Source organism: Aptenodytes patagonicus, chromosome 2 (genome assembly GCF_965638725.1).
Source record: "Aptenodytes patagonicus chromosome 2, bAptPat1.pri.cur, whole genome shotgun sequence".
Lineage (NCBI taxonomy): Eukaryota > Metazoa > Chordata > Aves > Sphenisciformes > Spheniscidae > Aptenodytes > Aptenodytes patagonicus.
Window position 1 is genome coordinate 145,598,271 of NC_134950.1, and position 21,989 is coordinate 145,620,259.

Sequence of the window (21,989 nt, forward strand, 5' to 3'; positions counted from 1 at the left end):
ATATACTATACCAGGCTATCAGTGAATTTAGTACTTTGCCTCCAGGCCCCTACTCAAGCCTTGGTAGAGTCTGTATCACTAGGAGCACAAGTTTCCACTTCCAACAGGGGCATCACAGCCCCAGTCTGCTTTGGGGAAGGAGAGCTGTGTGGCTGCATAACACTATATCAGGTGCTGTGGGAACTCCCACCATACCATACCATGCCATGCTGCTGGGGAAAGGTTACATTAGTGCTGCTGGTAGGTGAGTGCTTCTCCTAGGAGTTGATGGGACATAGAAGTGAAGAGAGCCCAAAGTTACAACAAGAATTTTTAACAACTCTAGCTAAAATGTAGTCAAGATATGAAATTTCTCTTATGTATCAGCTTTATAAGTTATCCAGACAAATATCTTAATTTTAGATGTGCCAGAGACTCCTCTTGTCCAAATCAGACTTACAGTATAAAAGACATTTGGAGAAATATTTTCAGATTAATTGGGACTGAGCTTATTTTACCTTCATTACACATTCTGGGTAAAGATCAGGTAAGCTCTTACTCAGCAGCTAACCCGCTCATACACACATGTCCTCTGCTCACTCTGCTGTATGCAAACAATGTACACCTCTCTTACTTATATGCCCTGGTTGCTATTTGTGTCCTTACTTTCCTGTTCAGCTCTGCCCATTAACTCAAAGCACAGCATGAGTTCATAAGTTTCATTCTCAACTGAATGAAAACAGTATCTTGTAGAAGTTGTTTGCACCAAGTTTGCCCTTTGTTAGAGTCCCAAGCTGAAAAACTTCATTTTATTCATAGTAGTCTGTCACAATTCAGGATCCTAACAGAATTCTGTGTTAAACTCTGACCCAGTGGTTACATTTGCCTCAAAATGGTACAGAGTATTTCTTTTTGAAAGTGACTCATTCATTCAGGTCAATTTTGATGGTCGTGTTTCATTGAAAACTTTTTAATTCCACCTTCTTTCTCATCTAGAAGCAGCTGTAGAGTCCACAGTAAAGACTCTCACCTAGAGAACTGGCAGTATTTAATCCAGCCTTTGAGGCAGTATTTTCTTTGTGCATCGTCTCCTTTTGTTAAAGATGGTTTGAAACAGAAGTGGGCCCAAGTTCCATGGGAGAGAGGTCTGTAGTGGCCTTCATGGTTTTGCTTTATTTAGGCTTTTTCTGTTCAGAACCGAAGTCTAACACAGCACCCCAGGAAGTGGGGACACTTTTTTCTATTAACCAGACTCTGGTTTTCTAGTGGCAATGGAAAACTGGTCTTCATTATAAAGCCAAACCGTAAGTTGTAAGGCTCAGATTCTCTAGCCTTGCCGTGATGAACTCAGGAAGAGACCAGACAGTCACAACGGCAGCTTCTGGGGACCTCAGCATGGAGCCGACCATGGTTCAGTCCTTGGCGCAAGTTAGAGCTACATGTTCTCCTTCTCCCAGGGACTGGGTGTAAGTGATGTGAGAGACTGTAGCAGAGCTGGATTCCACCCAGTGGGAATACGTAGGGTGCTAGATGAGTTTGTTTTGTGGCTACCTAAAGACGTAGAGTAGAGCAAAACAACTGGAACAAGGCCCAAGATCTGGTACTAGAAATTATGACTGTTCCCTCAGCTAGCTAATGCCAACAGGTGACTGGCATGAGTGGAAACGTGCCAAATTGCTGCAGCCAGATCCAGAACAAGACCTGTATTCCAAGGTAGAGTCACAGGCTGCCACCTTTTTAATGCTTTGTTTCTTTTGGTATTGTGGAAGGAATTACCTTCTTTCTTATAGTAGGTGTTTGACTTGATCAGCATAAGAAGCCAATGGTGTTTATTTCTTTCTGCCCTTGTGTTTTTTTCAGCTCTGAGACAGATTATTAGTATTTGCTGTTTCAGTCTACAAATTTTGTTTGATTATTGAGTGTTGAAGCATGACTGAAGAATGGCTACTTTTTTTTAAAGCCTGTCAGTCTCAGTGTTGTCAAGTATCTCTATAGGTAAATACATTGCAATATCAGCACAAGCCTCATTGCATGCAAAGCTGACCACTTCTGTAAAGAACTGAGCTGTCCCATATTCCATAGAAGGCTGCTCTGCAGCTCAGCAATTAGGGCATCATGGTTTTGATTTTAATACACATCAAGCCCTGGCAAGTCTTTCTTTGACTTTCATGGACTCTGGATCAGGTACGGCAGTGTTGCTGATACTATTCTTGCTTCTTTCTTTTCGTATAAAGATAAAACACTGTTCAAGTGAAGTTTCAGATAGTGTCTCAGAAATGTTCTCTGTATGGTGTCAGTAGAGAATTCTATGAAATATTTTGCTTAATGGAAATATATTTCCTCGTATTAGTTTTGAGATAAGTTCTGAATTATCACTAATGGTTGAAAATATTACCTCATCTAAGAGCCAGTTTTCCTTTCTAGTAGCTGTTGCACACAGCTGCTTAGTGCACAGAGACTTTTGAGGTAAAAACCACCAAATGTAGGTAAAGTATCTTCCTCTAGTGTTTATATACACACACATGATGTGCAAACACACACACACACATGCGTGCACTCCTACTGGCAACGGATGTACCTAGAAATATTCTTCAGCAGCACCACCACACTGGGTTATGTGGTTCTTCCTAGAAATGAAAAAAGCAAAATTCTGATTAGTTTTATGTGTATAAACCACCAAAGAAATGAATGGCTTCTTTATTTGTCAAGTTATCTTACAGTAGATGCTAAAACTTGCCTTCTTCAAAGCACAAATGCTTTAGCATCAAAAAGAGATCACATTCTAAAGTAATAACTTGATAGTGGGTGGTACATGTGATCAGGATTTGTGTCTTCTATAAATAGATTTTTTGCTTGATGGTTTAACTAATGGCATAATAACAACAATCCTTCCACTTTTCACAAAGCAGTTAATTAAGCCTGTGCCTAAAATGAAGACAAATGTGAATAAAGAGATAAAATTGCTATTACCATGTGCACTTCATGAGACCCATAGGGCTTAAAAGGATGTCATTTTTATATATATTAAACCTTCTGTCAAGAAAGAAAGTGCTTTCTAAAAGCCACCAGGGTAGTTTGGTTCACTTTTACTTTAAAAGGGAAACTATTTTAATGTTTCTATAAACAGACAAAATATAATCATCTTTCTCTAAGAAAGAAACGTTCTCTCCAGCCTTACCTATCTCTGCGATGGAACTGAAAACAGTTACATAATAGTGGAAGAACCACTACTCAAAAAAGAGATTAAACAAATATAATTATTCAGGCTGATATTATCCCTGGAAACTAAAGCACATTGTATAATGTAGTGATTATTACCTTCTCCATCACAGTTAGAAATAATAGTAGGTTTTCAGAGATAGATTAAAGAGAGTCCTAGGCTTGCTTTATAAACGCAGAATGATCAGCGAATGATTTAAGGATAGTGATGGGAAAATACAGTAAGACAGTCCTCAGCAAGTAAAGCAGACACTCCTCTTCCAAACTAGGAATGAAAAATATGTTGAAGTCATTGTACAAAGACTAAAAAGCCTACGCTACCATCACCTATCTTGGCCTTATTACACCTTTTGGACAGGCAGGTTTTGGAAGGGCTGTCTCCCCATGCTAGAGGTTGCTGTGCAAGGTGCTGCAAGGTGCAATGAGGCATCATCCCTCTCTCCCTTCCTCATCTCCTCTCTCCTTGCTCCCCCTTCCAGCACAGCCCAGACCACCCTATCCCTTGTCTCCTGGGACTCACACTCACACACACACACACACACAAAAAGTTTCCCTATGTGGCATAGGTGAGCTCTGCTCCTGCAGGTCTTTGTCCTGGGGGGCATGGAGGCAGAAGGGGAGGTGAGGAATGTCCCCACTGCTGGAGCGGAGCAGCTAGGGGCCATTCGGTGCGCAAGAGGGCTGGAGGCGGCCGAAGGTCTGCCCGCACAGCACAGAGCAGGGCCACCTCAGGCTGCCTAGGGAGGCACAGAGCAGCATGCAGGGCAAGTGTCAGAGCCCCTGATCCTGCAGAAATGCCATCACCTCATAACTTAGTGTCACCTAGTCTTTGAATTGCCACTTCTGCCCTGCTCAACCCTGGTTGTCAGTCACTATTCCAAACTGCAGGTGATGAAACATGATTAGACAAATTCTTTCTTTTCCTAAGCAATTTTTAATATAACATTGACTTATTTTAAGTAATGTTACACTGTCAGACCAGTGAGCCATTTTTAAGCATATTCATTTCTTCTTTTCAGACTCTGGAGATTCAGCGCAGTGTTTCTAGCAAGTGAGAGGGAGGTGCATTAGGGAGTCTCTCCACAGTGGAGATTGAAGCCAGCCTTCAATCAATATGCAAGCCTGGATTTTTAGCTGTCTGTAATTCTGTCCTCTCCAACTAGTCTGTGGTGAATGTGTCAGGCTTAGTCATACAGCTGAGGAGAAATTTCTACAAAGTTTGAAGAAAATTGTGCAAGTCATTTAGAGTCTCAGACCTGAAGAAGAAGCCATGCAGTAGCAGCTCCATAGTGAAGTTGGAAAAATTCCACTTTAAATCCTGAACAGTTTGAGGCGATAGATTTTTTGTGAAGTTGGGAGACCACGAAGCAACACTAATGAGCTGTATTCTGCATACTGCACCATATATTCTATAGCTATATTCCCTCATTTTTAATCAAAGCACAAAAATAAATGAAAAAAAGTCAAAAAGATGCCCCAAAGATAATGTGAAAGCCCTGTTAGTGAGAAGTGAACAAAATAACTGAGTTTAAGAACCATGTTAGGGAACTTAAAAAAAAAATTTACAAATAATCTTTCATGAGGCTGAAATGCTTTAAGCAATGAAATGAGCCAGTGTCTAATGGCAAATATAATTAACAAAATCAGCACCAAAACGAGTACAGTAGAAACCACAATCACAAAAGCAAAAGATTTGGAAGAAGAATTTTATTTGGATTCAAGGATACTTTGTATTAATTTAAGCATCCTGCTAATTGCTTTTGTGGCATGATTTCTATGAAAGCTAATATTTTAAAAGGTTTTATAGGCCTCTTCAAAGTCTCGTCAGAACTAGAGTAGAATTAATCTCATCCAGCTTTAGATGTCTAAAAGGAAAATGCCTACATGTGGGCCAGTCAGTTAGATTCTCCTCATAGATGGTAAGCAGTTGCAGCATGTGTTCATCTGACCTGTACAACACACTTATAGTGAAATAAGATCAGTTGCTGGGTGAGATGAGGAGTGAGCCATGCCTCACCCACCCCATTGCCCTCCTGGAGCCTCCTCTGAATCAGCGGAGATGAGGGAAGCATAGCAAAACGCCTTCTCTCTGGAGTGAAAGGAAGACCCAGGGCCACAGCGTGACTCACTGACTAGTAGATTAAAGAGTGCCAGGAAACATTCGTGGGTACTGGAGCTCAATTGTCTATACTGTTAAATTATTAGAATGGTTCCTGTCATGGTTTTGAGTTATGCCAACCAGCCTTTCCCCAGACAGTTCCTAGGCACAGTTAAGCATGGACCAAAGACCATTCCCAATAAGCAGTTTGCATGCGGTCACCTTTTTTGGGAGGCTGAGAATTTAATAATATGGACATAGGCCACTCTGTGCCTGTTGGTCTCGGTGCCAAAGGAACATTTCCTGTCCCATTTAATTTCCTAGCACAGACATAGCTGCTGTGTTACAGTCTGATCCCTGCTTTGTTCCTGTAGCTGTGCAACTGAGCATTGGTCTGTACTTAAAGTCTGTGGCAAACCGAAATGTAGTCTTTTGTGTCTCTGTTACTCACCCCCATCCCTAAACCTCTGTTTGTCTTTGTCTTTTTGGAACTGTATGCTATTCAGACAGCAACTATATTTGGAAAGGCCTGTGTATGGTGCAGATCCATTTAAATTAAGCAGTTATCCAAAAGTGAAAATCTGCTCTGTAAAGTAAATAGAAATTAAATGAGACTGACACAATGCCTAGCTCTTGTGTTCGCATTGCTAGTGAGCACATACTTACCACTAATTTGATTTTTCATCAGAAACAGGTACCATGAAGTGCAGGATTGAAACTCCTGGGGCTAGATGGTCCCAGATAGCAACATCTGTCAGGTATAATAAGGCAGAAAGCTTTATTTCAGAATAAAGTTCTCTTTCTTCTTTTGACTCTAAATGCAGCTCTCCCCTTGCTTCTCACTGGGCATATTTCCTTCTTTAGGGGGTCAGACACAGCCTCGGTAGACTTTTGCAGATGTTCTTTTCCTTTCTAATGCCTCTCAGATACACATTTCATTTATTTTCATCCTGAAGTGCTGCCTAAATCTATTGACATTTGAATTGTGAGAAAGAGTGATCTGCAGCTACTGGTATCGTTCTTATCTGATATCATTCCATCTTATCTGGGTAGTGGAAACATAAAATGTGCACTGGAAAAGGATCATAGTTACTCCCTTAGGTATGAACTCCTTCCAGTGTATGAATTATTCTCAATCTTTTCGTATGTAGCTTAATCTATGAAATACAAATGTCATAGGGTATCCTCAGGACAGGCAGAGTGGGCTGAGAAGCTAAAGGGGGAAAAGGAGCTAATTTGGCCCAGGAGCATTTGGAGGCAACTGGAAGAAAAAGGGACAGGGTGTGAAATTTGGGGGAGTTTGAGGGTGCAAGGGAGCAGACGGGGAACGTGAGGGAAGGCAGAGCAACATGGGATGTGGCAGGGCAGCAGGCTGTGTCCTCCTGGGTGTTTGCACATGAGCAGCAGCAGGTTAGGCAAGTTCAGTGACGCTGTCAGGGGGGCCACTGGTATGTGCCAGAAAGGCAGAGGCAGGGGAGAAGAGCCAGAGGTCGGGGGACATCTGGGAGGAACCTGGCTGGTGTAGGAGAGGAGCTAAAGAGGCCAGGCAGCATGAGGATAAGCGAGGAGGAGGCAAAGGAGGGAATTTTATTAGACGAGAGGACTAAAATGCAAAATGGTCACTAAAGCCTGGAACCTCTGAAGTATTTAGGAGCCTTGCGCTGAATTTAGGATCTCCATCAGCATGTGAGCTCAAACCCCTTTTCCTACAGAGCAATCACCATGTGCCACATTACGCATGTGTCAGATTTTCAGGAGAGGCAGAATTTCAGTGAAATGTACCGATGCAGGTGCTTGCTTTTTTCATCCTAAAAATGGGACTTTATCAAGCAGCTCTTTATCAAGTGCTCTCTCAGGGAGAGCCTGTCTTACTGGTGGTGTGGCTTACCTAAGCAAAGCATTTTTTCATTCTAAGTCAGAACTGTGCTAAAGAGGAAGCGATGATCTAGCTGTTCAGCCCAACCATATCCTGTATTCAGAATAATTTTCATTTCTACTTATCTGCAAATGTTAATGGAATGTCCACAAATATTTTCTTGGTTTCTATGGTAAGAGAAAGAGAGTGTGAAACTCTGTGTCAAAACCACTGCCTCATCTGCATCATCCTGTGCTTTTCAGGAGAAGACCCTGATCACTAGAGGAGTCATCTGTGGCATTACTTGTGTGCAAACTGACATTTGGTACATTTTGATCCCTTTCAGGTTCACATTTTGAAAAACAGACTTGCTTATTACAAACCATAAAGGTTACTTCGTCACTTTTATAATTACACAGTAACGACAGAGTATATCAAAACAGCTCAAAAGAGATTACTTCCTCTCTGACTATAAAGCAATCAGGCATTTGCTGGAATTGAACTGTAAGACTTTGGAAATCTTTTTTTTTTTGAAGGTTTAAGTTTCCAAATTACTCAGAAATAAAATCTCCCAGTCCCCTGTGTACGCATGCATGGAGCGTAGCAGGGTGCAAATGTTTGGGGAACTGTGCCAGTAAGTGGTCACGTGGGAGAAGCAGCTAACATGCTGCACGCTTCCGCAGCCTTCTGAAAACAGCAGTGTTCCCCCTGAGCGAGCACCCAGGACCGGCCACGAGCTGCGATGCTCCTCTCAGGAAAGGAGCAGCTGTCCTGTGCCGCATTTCCCTGGAAAAGGGACTTCAGTTTGGGGCATACATTGTCAGAAGTATTCAGACTGTCTCACAACCATGCATTCCCCAATCCTTTGCCTATAAGAGCGCAGAGCCTTAATGTGGCAGGGCTGGTGGGATTGGGGAAAATAAAGCACCCTTTCACTCTGTGTGAGAAGAGCCGTGTGGATCTCAAATCAGGAATCGTGAGGTTTGGTGATATTCCCACAGATCAGAGATCACACACCTCTTGCTCCTGACGCTGCGCCCAGCCATTGACAAACAATAATGGATTGAAATTGTTATATCTAATTTCTCAAAGCAATGCTTCTTCAATAAGCTTTTCCACAAATGTACTGAGAATAAAAGTGCAGATCAGTTTGAGAGGTATATCTGCATCAGGAAAAATACGTGTGTATGTCAGAAGGAATTCTATCTGACTCAGATAGGGCACCTCCAGTAAAAATCCCTGACCTCCAGTTACATTTGTCTTCTTTCCCCGGAGTGAATCTCTGAAGAAACCTTTCTGGTTTTTATAGAGAGAAATATTTTGGAAAAGCATCACTGGTATGGTACCAAATCAGGAACAAGACAAATGGAGTTAAATAATGCCCAACTTCCACACGGGAATCTGTTTCTGTGGACAGGTATCTGGAAGTCTAGCTTGCCAGTGCAGTACTTTACACTGTGTTATTGAACTGTTTCAAAGACAAATTTTATGAATAGAGATCAAAGTGTTTAAGAGGGCTGTTAGCAAATATGACCACTTGTGCAAATATCCGTGAACCTCCCTTCAATAGCCATTCAGTAGTTCCAAAGGCTGTCAAGGCATGTAATGATTGTAATAAATGTTGTATTTGCTTTTGTTTCAGCTGGCTTTGACCAGCAAATTCGGCTGATTACTTCCATTGTTACTTTTGCTTAGAAGACAATTATATTGTTATCATTAAAAAACCCCACTCTTCTTACACATTACTTTGTACTGGTCTTGAAATTCAGAACTCACTATCCTAGTTAACATAATTTTTAAAGTTATTTTCATTGTTATCTTTGCACTTGTTTCTTTTCAGTGTTTTTGCTTTGTTTCATGCTCCTCCTGAATGCTGCATCTCCCACATTTGTGTTTGTTGGAGAAACAAACCAATAATCGTTGAGACCCTCGCTGCCCCCTGATTAATAGTCAGAGGTTTAAATTATAGCACACACTAAGAAAATATTGTTATTTAGCTGATGATCATGTGTTGTTATGGCTGGATTATAACCGTATTCAGGAGCAGGATACTCCCGTGGCTCTGAGATTATATTCTAGCAACATAATAGCTCACGCAGGACTCTGAAGAAGCTCCTTGTGTTCTTCTGTAAATATACTGAAGATACAGTCAGTCTCATCTGTATTTGGTCTACTTGTGGGAAACAAAAGGATAAGTATAAACTGTCCCATCTCTGTTGTGGGTCCAATGTGCAGGACTCATCAAAGTACATGGATGGAGCAGTGCCAGTAAAATTCCCACTGGGTCTCTACAACATGTTGCGACATGACCACCAGGACAAGAACAGCCTAAAAGCAGACACTTTACGTGGCATATGTCCCTGGGAAAGAGTGTATCATTTGGAAATAAATTGAGAGGGAAGTTAGTGCTGGTCTAACCAGCAGCACGTGGGCAGAGACAGTCACACAACTATAAAGGTCAGGAATCTGCCAAGGATCCCTGTGTTGTGTTGCTTAGTTGAAAACTGGCAGTTTAAGCTACCTCTGTGTGCGAGGAAACCGCAGCAGACAGCACTGAATGCCTTTGGTGAGGGACAGCTTTGGGGAGGGTTTGACTTAATCTGTATCTAACTGATTAAAAAAATAAGTTATAATTTCTTCAGTTTCTTCAGAGAGAACTTTTGAGACAGGTCAGACATGTTTACCCATTTTGGCCCATACACTTGAGCTAACACCATTTCTTTTACAAAAAATAATACATAAACTATGAAGGGCTTAGGACAGACATGGGCTACAGGTTCTGATTTGTCCTATGGGTAAACCCACAGTATTCCCTAGCTTATTTGTTTCCAGTTTGGCTCTGGTGACTACATCTAAGGGGTCCACAAAAGTTGCTTAAGAAAAGGAGGCCTTGTTCAACAGACTAACGTTTGCTCTACGGAGAGTCCAGATCTCCACTGGAAAGTGTTTGGGGTCTGTAAGTTGCAAAAGCTTCAAAGAGTTGTTCTGGTAGTGTGCTGTGATATTGTGATATCACACCAACTCTGTACTCTGATATTGTATTTTTGTTGTACCCTGAACTGCACTGTTCTTGACAAGAAGTGGTCTCACTTCCCGACTCATCATCACTGCAGCTATCCATACTGAGATATTCCATACAGGACCCTTTTCTATGCACTGGCCAAACCAGTTTGCCCTAATCTGTGAGATTTGACAATTTGGATTAAACTAAACGGGAGCTGTATACACAACACTTAGGAGGTTGTAATTCTGTAGCTAAGCGTGCTCTCTCTTATGTTCCTTTTTGTTTTACAGGTTGTTACTTTGTGGTATAGAGCTCCTGAAGTTTTGCTTCAGTCCAGCTATGCAACACCAGTTGATCTTTGGAGTGTTGGCTGCATATTTGCAGAAATGTTCCGTCGAAAGTAAGAAATACAGTTTTATTTTCTTCATGTTTTTCATTTGAAATTTGAAAAAATGTGCAGTAATGTCTGGTACAAATACACTGGATCAAGTTTATATTGGAAAGGCCTGATAGGTTGTTTTATTTGCAGTACAAAATGTAAATACCCTTTGCGAATTCATACTTGTTGCCATCTTGGAGTCTTTCTTTTTTGATGGGAGTCTGCCTCAGCTCTTAGTGAAGCCTGTATGAGCATTGTTGTATTCATGTTACACCTGAATCCAAATGCAGATAAAAGTGGGCTGGAGAGGCTGCTGATCAATTTGAGTAAAGCTGGATTCTGGAAAGGATTTACCCTGAGGAAGGCAGGGCATGGTGGTCAGCAGAGTCTTCTTGCTCTGGAGTTTGTGCATTGGAGCGTCAGGTGTTTGCTCATAGTCCCCTCTTGGCATATTTGAGATCTCAGAAGTCACTGTAAAGTTGATTTCTAGAGGTAGGAAACAGAGGTAGGATTTTTTTAAGAATAAGCTATTTAGCCTGGGTGTAGGGTAACAGAGATGTTAAATGTAGTCCAAAAAAACCAGATAAAAGACCTTTTTTTTGGCTGATTCAATTAAATTGGCTATTGGAACTGTCTTGCTACAAAATATTACAGCTGGATGCAGATGAGTTGTGAATACGAGAGGAGCACTTGTGTACTGGTCTTTCCCCATGGAAGGACACTAATATGGAGGTTGTACCATGTAGGGTGTGGAGAGGAACAAACCCCCAAGAACCTTAACAAGGTAAATCTGTCTCGATATTAACCCAATCACATGCATTTTGGTTGAGTTTATTGCAAAAAGTGCATGTTGTCATCACCTGGGTGATCTCCGTATAGAAACAGTATAGCATTTTGTAACGCCCACTGTGAAATCGAAGAATATACATAAGGAAAATGTGAAAGAAAATGATATACCAGGTGGCCTAAAAACCAAAATCAGTATAATTTACAAGGAGAAGCCATACTGCATGGGCCTTGAGAAACAACTATTTAATTTATACAATGTGAAGTTCAAAATACTAACTGAAGTCTTGCAAAATAACTTTGGGTTTCTACTACTTATTAATGTTAGTATATGGAAAAATCATTTTTCTTGGGCTTCTTGCCTGGTCAAACGGCCTGGGTAGAATTATTATACTCCACCCTCTCTGCCTCTGACTCAGAAATGAGGTCAGAAAATGAGAGAAAAAAGGAATGTGGATTTTAGGAGTATCAATTAAACCCTCCATTGCAAACTTTTAAAGATCTAGTCTTATCCCATATACTGCCAGGTTCACAATAGCATTAAGCCGTTGATATTTTTTCCGACTTAAATAGCAGAGTCAACAACTTCATTTTAGCATTTGCAGTAAGAGTGATACAGGACAAACAACTGAACACAGGACTTTATTATGTGCTCAAAACTCATTTTTTTCTCATTTAATTTGCAGTATTCAGACAGATAAGAAATATTGCCTTATACAAGCACCACCAATTTAATTTTATTTTTCCTTTTATGATGTATGAGCCTCACTGACTCTCCAAATCCAACACAGTAAATTAAATTAGGGACAGTTAAATTTTCTACTTGTTTACAAATGCAAATATTACATTAATATTACCAAATCAGGGATTTTTTTTTAATGGAAATGAGATCTGACTTGAAGCAGAATTTGATAAAACCAGGACTTCTATTATTCTTGCCAAATGCAGGGTCAGTCTGACATTCTCAGTCCTAAATTTGGGATACTGTCAAAAACTGTAGAGGTCAGGAATCTGCCAAGTCTGTATGTACTATGTTGTTTCATTGGAAACAATACGACTTTCACATACTTCAGTATACAAGCATGATTTGGAAGACTAATCTGAGGGCTCATTGCCATAAAGCTACAATGAACAGCACTGAATGCTATCTCCGTGGACTGTTGTATTGGGTTAATGTTGCAATACTCTCTGTATGATATATGTTGTCTTTCTGATTCTCCTGATGGATTGCAAAAGAAAACCCATGTTACTGTGACCTTGGTAGCAATAAACTGTAAAATTTTGCAAACTCCATGGATTATTTCCAAGAGATTGAATAAATGCAACAGCTATTTCTGCTGGAAAATGGTAGCACCCTTGGGTAATCACCGATCTGCATTTCCACTGGTGTTGATAGGATAAGAGTATGAGAATGCAGCTAAAGCTTAGAAGCTGTTGGTTTGACGTTAAGACAACCTTTTCTTTTTACTGTCTTACTGGGTACTTGTTGCCTTCTTTCCCTACTCTCTTTTACTTTCTCTTTGAAAGATTTTAAAGCTCTGTCATTTTTAAGAAATGTACTGAGACTGCTCTGGGCTTTTTTATATTATGGAGACTTCACTGGAACGGGTTTCAAAATAAAACACTACACAGCATCACAAAGCATATCAGAATCCTGTTTATGCCAAGAAGACGTTTGACGGTTTGAGTTTGCTAGAATATAGTTTTGTAGGCTATTACAAACACGGTCAGGGTGCTGTAGGTTTGGACAAGTGTAGGAGAAAGGTGAGCTCCCTATGTTATAGATTGCTGTGTCTCTAAGTGGAAGGCACCTCATTTAATTTAAAACACCCTTAATCCAAAACAGTTTAAGACAAATGCAAACAGAGCAATTGTTTAAGAAATAGATCAGAAATACACACAAGTGTATAAAGGAATACATAGACACAAAAAGTAAAATAAATATGTCTCTGTCTAGATACATCTAGAGTAAATTTGAACATTTCTCTCATCTTGGCTGACTCAGCTAAACAAATGACACTTCTCAGCTGAGAACTCTGGTCCTCCTGCAATCTGAGGTTTGTATAAAGTCATAGCTATATTTAAAACATAGGCATTTTAATTGTGGTGCAGATTTGTAGGCTTCTGCATACGTGAATGCACAAAAGTTGTATCCTGAAACCCCTTGCACAGATTCCCAAGGATCCTACTCTACTTATAGATCAGCAATAAATTGCTCAGTAGTCAGGTGTATGTGTTATGTATGCAGAAACTATTCTGCTTTGTGCATCTTTTTCTGTCCATGTGCACTGCTGATGAGAGCACCCCCAAATAAAGCATTACTTGAAAATTTCCTTATATGGTAGTTTCAGTTTTTAAATTTCCTGTCTAATTAAGTAGGTTGCAGTGACTTCTAGACACATTTGGATAGACTGTCTTATCTAATTAAAGTGTAAATGTATTTGTCACAGTGACTGTTTTCTTTGTGATTTAAAAGCTATGGTACATTGATAATAATAACCAGTAAGGAAAATTGTAAGGTATGTTATGGCTTGCTACCATATCACAGAATCCTTCAGAGATACAGCTGGCAGGACTGACGTGGGCCCGATGGCATGGGGGCATCCTTTGGCACAGCAAGAAGATTAGCATTTTTTTTTTATGTTTAGGTAAAAATAAGGATTGCTTATAGAAAGGTTTCACTCTGAGGCTGAGCATTTTCCTGGCCAGTAGGAAAGGGCCTTGTACCTCCTACTCAGTGAACAACTCATTAAAGAGAAAGGCAAACATGGGAGTAGCATCCACTTCTGTCTGGATACAGGAAACTCTTCCAGCTGGCTCAAGGACTGCAGGCGGCTCCAAAGCAAGAAGCCATGACCAGTGTTTTAGGGAAGAAGGGACTGTCTCTCTTCTTGCTTGGATTAGGTAATACTTAATCAAGGTGAATGAGTGTGAGAGGGGAAGACTGGAATCTGAATCTGGGTGAAATGATCTATAAAGAAAGCAGGGATCACGTGTCTTGGACTCTCTTCTGAGTAGGCAGTCTTGAGAAAAAATGTCAAAATGTTTCGATGCTTTGTTCTTAGTGCATCTATAGATGCTCAGTCTTCAAAGCCACAATCCTATGAGATTTCAATCCTGCACAGAGTAGGGTGTTAGTAGGTGTGTATGTGGGACTAATGGGTCAGATATCTATATAATAATTCCAGCTAGGCAAGTTTAACTACAATATTGCACAAGCAACTGAGTTTGTCTTCCTTTGTAGTAAATATAGAGCTAAAAATCATCAGAAGAGGCCATCAGTTTTTGTAGCCTATTTTATATTCACGGCCCAGTCAAGCTGAAGAAGTCATACATTTGAGAGTGGCCAGTGTCGTGACTGCATGTGCAATCGTCACAAACATTACAGGTACCAATTCAAACCCCAAACTTGAAAGACAGTCCCCTCCCAAAAACCTTTTCCACCTCCCCAAACCAAAAATAAAACAGTTTTATCTCAGTACCCCAAGCTTCATCCAGCCAAGAGGGAAATTAATTCCATGCACATGGGCATGGGTACTGAGACCGTTCATGCACCAGCTCCATGGTGTTTTAATCAGCCTGCTGTTGGTAAGATCATCAGTCCCAGAATTTCATAGGCCACAAGATTGGCACAAATGGCATGAGGTTATTATTTATTCATTTTTAAATATTAAATCATTTTTTTAGCGGTTGTCTCATTTTTCAGCTTACTCTGCCAGCTCCTAATATATGTGAGCCAGTTACTGCATTACCAGCTATGCTTGAAAATTGTAGCAGCAGATGAGATGTGTGGATCTACTAAAATACCTGTGATGGAACAAGTTCCTTGGTGGGCACAAACAACGGACATAGGGAAACAAGCTATAGGCATATAAGTCATCTTTCAATGGTATAAATTTGTCCAATTAGAGGAGTTACATCATTGTGTGTAGAAAAGCCATGGGCCCAGCACTTTGTTGCTCTAGGTAACGTATACAGATGTGATAAAATCAAAGCTTAGAGCCTGGTCTGGTGATCAGGCTGTCGTGTGAGCACTGGATTTGGGACCTACAGACTGCCTTTAATCATAAAACATTTAACTGGTTTAGAAAAACTAGCAATACACACATTCGTTCTTAGATACAATGTCTTACAGTATAGAGTAATTGTAAAGCATCTTTCACACTAAAATATAGTAAAACTTCATTCCCCTTTCCAAACAAGCGATAGGTTATTAGTAGAGTTTGAAACGCAGCCATCAGATCCATTGCATGTACTTTTTCTGTGTCAACTCCAGAACCAGGTGGTAGGATAGGTCTGTGGCAGGAGACGGGGCACCCACCTGCCCCTGGATTCCACCTCTACTTGTGAGAGAGGGAAGAGCAGTCAGCTCTGCAGCTTAAGTTTCAGTTAATGCTTTGTGGGATAAATATGGTCAAGTGGTTGCAGAAGAAAATGTCCCAGTGTAACAGGAACTCCTGTTTTTAAGCTGTCGCCAAAACCTGAAGCTGGGTAGGAAAGTTTGAACTTCTATCACTGAGTGAAAAGAATAAGTCTTTTTAGCTGGATCATGTGGTAAAGTCTTGGCTTCACTGAAATCATTGTTGAAATTAACCCTGACTTCAAAGGGGTTTGTAACCTCTGTAGAAACAATTCAGTGCGACAGAGTGGCACAAAGAGTGGCGGAGCTAATCTCTGTTAATGTGCATAGTACAGCACTTAGTTGGAGTGATCTCTGTAAAAGACGGTGTTGCAAACTGGCAAGGAGGAGAGGGTATTGCATAGTGTTGTCCCAGCTTCCATTACTTGCACTTCTTTCAGTGATCCTGTACAAGCTTTTAGTTGTCTTATCTGTGAAATAAACCTCGACAGGTAACTCCCCAGGACTCTGAGACTTTCATTCAAAATAAGACTTTCATTCATAATAAGTATGCGGGAGATATGAAGAACTGTCAGTTGAAGAGCTGAGGCTGGAATTCACAGTGTCTCTCTCTTCTGGTCTTTGTGAGACCGTGTAGCACAAGCGAAAGAGTGTGTTCAAGCTAAATTTGCAAGAATGTAAGCCACTCTGCTAGTATGATTGTTGTTATCTGTCTGCTAAAATATCACACACACACAAAAAAAGGTAGCTTCAAAGGAAATCAGGCCATGAGTATGTGAGCTACTGTATGCATGTCCTTATGCAGAGGAGGTACATACCCTCATTTGTTACCAGTAGGCAACAAAGTGATAACTCGTAACAGAGCCTGCAGGTTCTCTGGTGCTTTGAAGGGGACAGGCAGCTTTTATCTCAGAAGAGATCTGCAGTCCAGTTCATCCTTGAGCCTGTCCTTCTAACTAGCATCAGTTTCATCATGCACTCATTTGGTCTGAATTAGTTGTTCCTATAGGTGCTAATCTCTCACAGATGTAGTCTTTTAAGGTTGCACTTTGAAAAAGCTAGGTATACATCTGGCAATATACGTTCAACAGCAGAACCACAGGTTCTCAACTGCCTAAGCACGTTCTTCTTCTGGAGAATGAAGTAGGGAGGACAGTGGACTTTGGGGAAAGTGATTCACAGAAATTCTGCTATTGCAGAGAATTGCTTGGAAATTTGAAATACTGTGTCCTCTACTCCAGACATATCCTGGGTTAGTCATTCCTTGTGATGAGTTGCTTTGCTGTTGAATGGTCTTGAGGAATAGACAATGAATCCATAACTTTGCAAATGTATACCTGACAGGAGGATTTATAGGTACTAAGTGACCCTCACCTCAAATTAAGTAACAGTATGTCATTACTTAAAATGTTTTCCATTAATATTGTTCAATTATCCAAAGTGTTGGGGGAGCAGAAACATTTGTTTAAAGCCTGTAATCAACAGTAAAGTATCATATACTGGAACATCAGCAGCAAAATACTATGCAACTTAATATGGAGCTTGTTTTTCTAAGTATGGTACATATTCTTGCCATAGCTCAAGTGCATCAGTGCAGGCAAAGGTGTGACTGAAGATATTTTGGTTTGGACAGGACCAGAAGAAAGAGACCACATATTCATATTACATGCCATAAACGAAACTCTGTCTCAAATTGAAATCAATGGATAAACTTAGCATGATTTATGTAGGGTAGGAAATAATGGAAAAATCACCAGGATTTCTGTAGGGAAGGATTATATTCCTTTTCTTTTTAAAATGATCTTTATTAAGAGTTGTTTTGCACACTGTTGTGAATTGTCACCAAACTGGGTTTTTAACTTCTTGCTATGTGTATGGATATTGCAGATGAAATCCTGGTCATACTGAACACAAGAGAAAGAAAAGCAGCTCTGACTGATAGTAGCGAAGACTTCAGTTTTGTTTTACCTTTCTGCACATACAAGAATAGTACCGTGAACAGAGTCTGAAAAGAGGTTCTAAAGATAATAAAGAGACTGTAAAATATGAATACTGCCATGTAAGGAATTGTGAGGCATACTTCTATGACACAGCTTTGTCTCATTTCAGATGCATTTTAATTCTTTGTCAGTTATTTTCCTGTGCTTCAGCGTATCTGATCATTTAGTCCTCACTGTTTTAAGTGGGCACTGTAGCTATGCAGCAGTAGGAATATTTTGCTTTGCCTACTAGATCCTGTATTTCTCCATACAGTAAAGTTTCTACCTTTTTTTCAGCTCTTAGCTTAACCTTCCCTTTTTGTGCTCTATTCTCTTATTTTCAACACATTTCTGAAATGCCTTTCAAAAGCAGAGAGGAGAGAGCTGTAATATATTTTCAGATCTTCTTTATGTTGGAAAGGAGAGAGAAACAGAGGGGGCAGAAGATGAATCCATGAAAGAAAGAAAAAAAAAGGATGTATAACTGGATGTTGGGAGGGAAGGTATAATAAAACCAAGACAGCAGAGACATCTAGGCAAAAAGCAACTGAGTAAATACAGCCATGAATGCTGCTTATAAGTTGGGTTTTCCCTATAAACTTGCAAACATCTTAAATGTGGTTTAAGAGAGAACTGTTTTCTTTATCATGCAGCAATTTTAAACACAGCCTTTGCATTCATATTATCTGGTGTTTTCCAGTGAACCTTAAACCAACATATCTAGTGGACCAAGAGCTTGAAAGTGTAATCATTCACTTGTCTGCTTGCTCGCAGTTAGATTTTGGTAGCAGGAAAAATAAAACAACAACTTTTTTTTTCTTTTCTGTTTTGTCTTTGTTTTAACAAGCAAAGGTGGATGTTGCAGCTTAGAACTGTAAAAGCTACACAGCTTGATTTGCAACCTTTGAACCAAGGTACTGTACAGTTCTGGCCTGAGTTTGTTTTTGCCATTTTTGGAAATTATCTTGTTTTGTTACAAGAATGATTTAAGTTGCAAGTGCCATAAAAGTTCACCATGGTCCAGACCAACTGTACTGGGAGAAGGTTCATTCCTTGGAAAGATCTTGTCAGCGTTCAAAATTCTGTGCTTTGCACTTTTCCTCCTTTATTCTTCTGCCATTCATGTGCATATGGGTGTGTGGGAGGCTGATGGTTTTTCCAAACCAGACCTAATAAAATAGGATTTTTTCTTCCTCCCCAGATAAGTGGCTAGCCTATTACAAAGATTTTTTTCAAGCATTTTTTAAGCTGAATGGACCCAAGCCACAATTTAGCTTAGTGACCTTAGTGATCTGATGGAACAACAATGACATTTTGCTTCAAACTTAACTGACAAAGGAAGGCAGAAGACTGCACTTGTTCATGTTATTCCAGTTTTCAGATAAGCAGGCTTGTTTTCTGTTTAATCTGACCTCTGAGGCAGAACTCCCATTGGCTTTGGGCAGAGGACAAACGCACATTAATGGAGAGAAGGGCAAACAGTCAGAATAATACCACTAATTATCGAGTATGAAATAGATGTGAGTTTCCAAGGCAGCATCACCCCATTAATAGTAAAATACCTTGTTGTTTTTTTAGCTCACATTTTCCCTCAAGCCTTTTCTAGCTGATATCTTTCTAAGTGTCTACAGTTGGGCTGATTGATAGCCGTTAGTCAAATCCAGTAACTGTATCGGTCTGTGGTTGGAGATGAGTGGTAAGTGAGTGCCAGGCCATTCACTTGTGGTTTTCCTTCTAGTTTCCAGCTGTGCCAGACTTTCAGTCAGAGGAATAGATCTGTTGGTAAGGGAAACCGTTGATAAACCATAGAAACCAGAAACTGTCACTACCCATGACAAAAAAACAGAAGGGAACCTTGAGGCAGGGGTAAGAAGACCCGCAGCAACGGTGTTAGCTGACCAAGTTTAATTAGACTGTTAAGTTCAGGTGTGGGGTCATGTCAGGCCAGGCAGTGGCCAAGGGACCAGGGCCGGGTGGCTCTGGGCTGGCAGCCGGCAGCTGCACACAGCTCAAACCCAGCGGGAGCTCACGAGAGAGCTACCCTCCTGGAAAGCTTCCCATAGCTTCTTCATGTGCAGGTGGCACAGCCCTAGTCTGAAATCCCCCTGAACACGTCATCCTTAAAAAATATACATTCCTTAGAGGGGTGATATTCCAGTCTGTGACAATCTGAATAGCCTGGCCAGAGGTCAGAGGAAAAGACCTTGTGGCTTGGAGAAAGACCACAACATGTCAGTCATGATGTAGATATTTGTAAGTCCTTGGTATTAACATTGTAGCATTTGTAATGGATATTTGGAAATGCAGCTGGCAGCAGAAAGGCCTGGGTCCCTCAGGCTGAGCTGTGCTCGGCACAGCTGCCGGCCAGTCGATGTGAAGGTGTACCACGTTTGTGCCTTCTGGAGCATCTCAAAGACAAGTTCATCCCTGGGATAAGCCAGAGCAGCCTGAGGGCTGCTTTGATGGTATCCCCAGCTGCAGATGGCTTTCAGCGGTCGCTCCACCAGCCAGAGAACAGGAGAGAAGCAGAGCAATGTTACCCGTGCCCCTTCCTCTCCAACCCGGAGAGGGATAGCCAGCTGTACGCTGCCCAAAGACTTTCCTTTTGAAAGGGTCTCCTGGCTCTTTCACACAGCTTCCCTCTTCAGGAACTTGGCTGAGCGAGGCTTTGCTTTTTGCCTAGAGTTTGGCTGGGGGAAGCTCTGTGTACTTTTGTTTGACTCGTAATAGAACTAAACATTGTTTTTATTTACTTTTCTCTTTCATAAGAAAATGGCTACAAAAAGGTATTTAAACTCCAAGTGGGTGTACGGGATCCTTTCCTGGATACTGGTGCACTCCGGAGAGGGGGGAGAAGTGTGGGGTTTTTCCAAATTGAGTGTCTAGTCAGAAATTTTGATCTGGGCAGCTTTACTGAGTTTTCTGTATTTGATTGTCCAGAAAAGAAATCTGATAATTAGCTACCATTGGTCAATTGTAAAAACAGTATGTGATAGTTCAGAAGTATATAGGACAAATCTGTCTCGCATTTGTGTCTTTTCAACAGCTTCGCACTAGCACTTCTCCATATGTAGGTGCTCACCAAAGCTGTTAGATGTTCTTTACATCTAAAAAAAATCATAAATCTGCATGAGAGAAGTGAAAAGTGCACCTAAAGGAACAGACAACAGCAGGAGTTTAAAAACAGCTAAGGACAGCAGAGCAAAACATAACAGCTTTCCAAAACGTTGTACCACTTTGTACCAAGTAAATAATTGGCTGTGAGAGGAGAGCTCAAAATGTCAAAGAGAAAGCAAGAACAAGTTTGATATTTAGATTTCTGGAAAACTGTTTCTCCAAGGGAACCGTAGTGCCCAGAGGCAGTCCCCCGCTGCCTTTGTGGAAAAACTTGCCTATGCCATAGGGTTCAGACCACTGCAGAGAACTTGCCAGCTGGTCTGGGAGTCTGTGCTTTGGCTGTAGTTGCAGGTGTCAAAGACCTAGATAGAGTCCTAATTTGGGGAGGAAAGGAAGTGGCCACAGCTTCTCCTGCATGTGCGTGCTGACTGCCACAGAGCAGCACACATGGTACCCACACGTAGCTGGAGCCACCTTTGCCATCAGTCCTCAGGGTCCTGGTGTTGGCCGTGTACTAAAAAATAGAGAAGAGGCATGGCAAGATACAGCTCACACTAGTTGCTGTCCCTTCTTCCTTTGAAGCCACAGTTTGCCTTGTGATATGAATACACGTGGTGTTGCCTTGCTTCTAATTTTTGTTTGCACAACGCCTGTGGCACTGCCATCACATTCGCTTGCGTGCTCTGCTTGACCTGCCGACACGCTGGCCCTGTACAAATGAGGCCATGTGAGACACAGCCACCATGGTACGCTGACTCTGCCAGAGACAGAGCCAGGATTTGACAAGTCGAGAGCTCTTGATGTCAGTATGTGACATGCCTGGCTGCCCTCTTATGCTGGCAGCATGCTTCATTTTGCAGTCTTTGAGGAAACAGCAGTCTGGCTATGCATGGTCAAACCATATGACTTCTTCCAGAAACTCATGCATAATGTGCTCTGCTTTCCTTTTATAGATGCACTGAACGCATACTGTCCGGAAGCAACTCTAAGACACTCTCTGATGCAGTATTTCTTCTTTTGCCTAAATGCTCTCCATATTCATAGCTTCTCTCCTAACATATCCAGGTTTGTCAGTAATAAGTGCTTTTGGAATATAGACATTTGTCAAATAAGAATTTCATCCAAGGGATTACTTCATTTCCACTCATTTATTCTACTGAGCTGGAGTAAATTGGCATGAAGATTCAGTTACTATTGATTTTGACTGAGTCTG

At 41.0% G+C, this 21,989-nt stretch overlaps 1 protein-coding gene across 1 annotated transcript in view; it reads left to right on the top strand.

Moving 5' to 3' along the window:
* The window catches only part of CDK6 (cyclin dependent kinase 6), a 130,062-nt gene that overhangs the window by 88,062 nt on the left and 20,011 nt on the right, over window positions 1–21,989 (top strand). Inside the window, exon 5 of the mRNA XM_076331511.1 lies at window positions 10,446–10,555. Within this exon, the coding sequence (XP_076187626.1) occupies window positions 10,446–10,555 (110 nt within the window). The remainder of the gene's footprint in view (window positions 1–10,445; window positions 10,556–21,989) is intronic.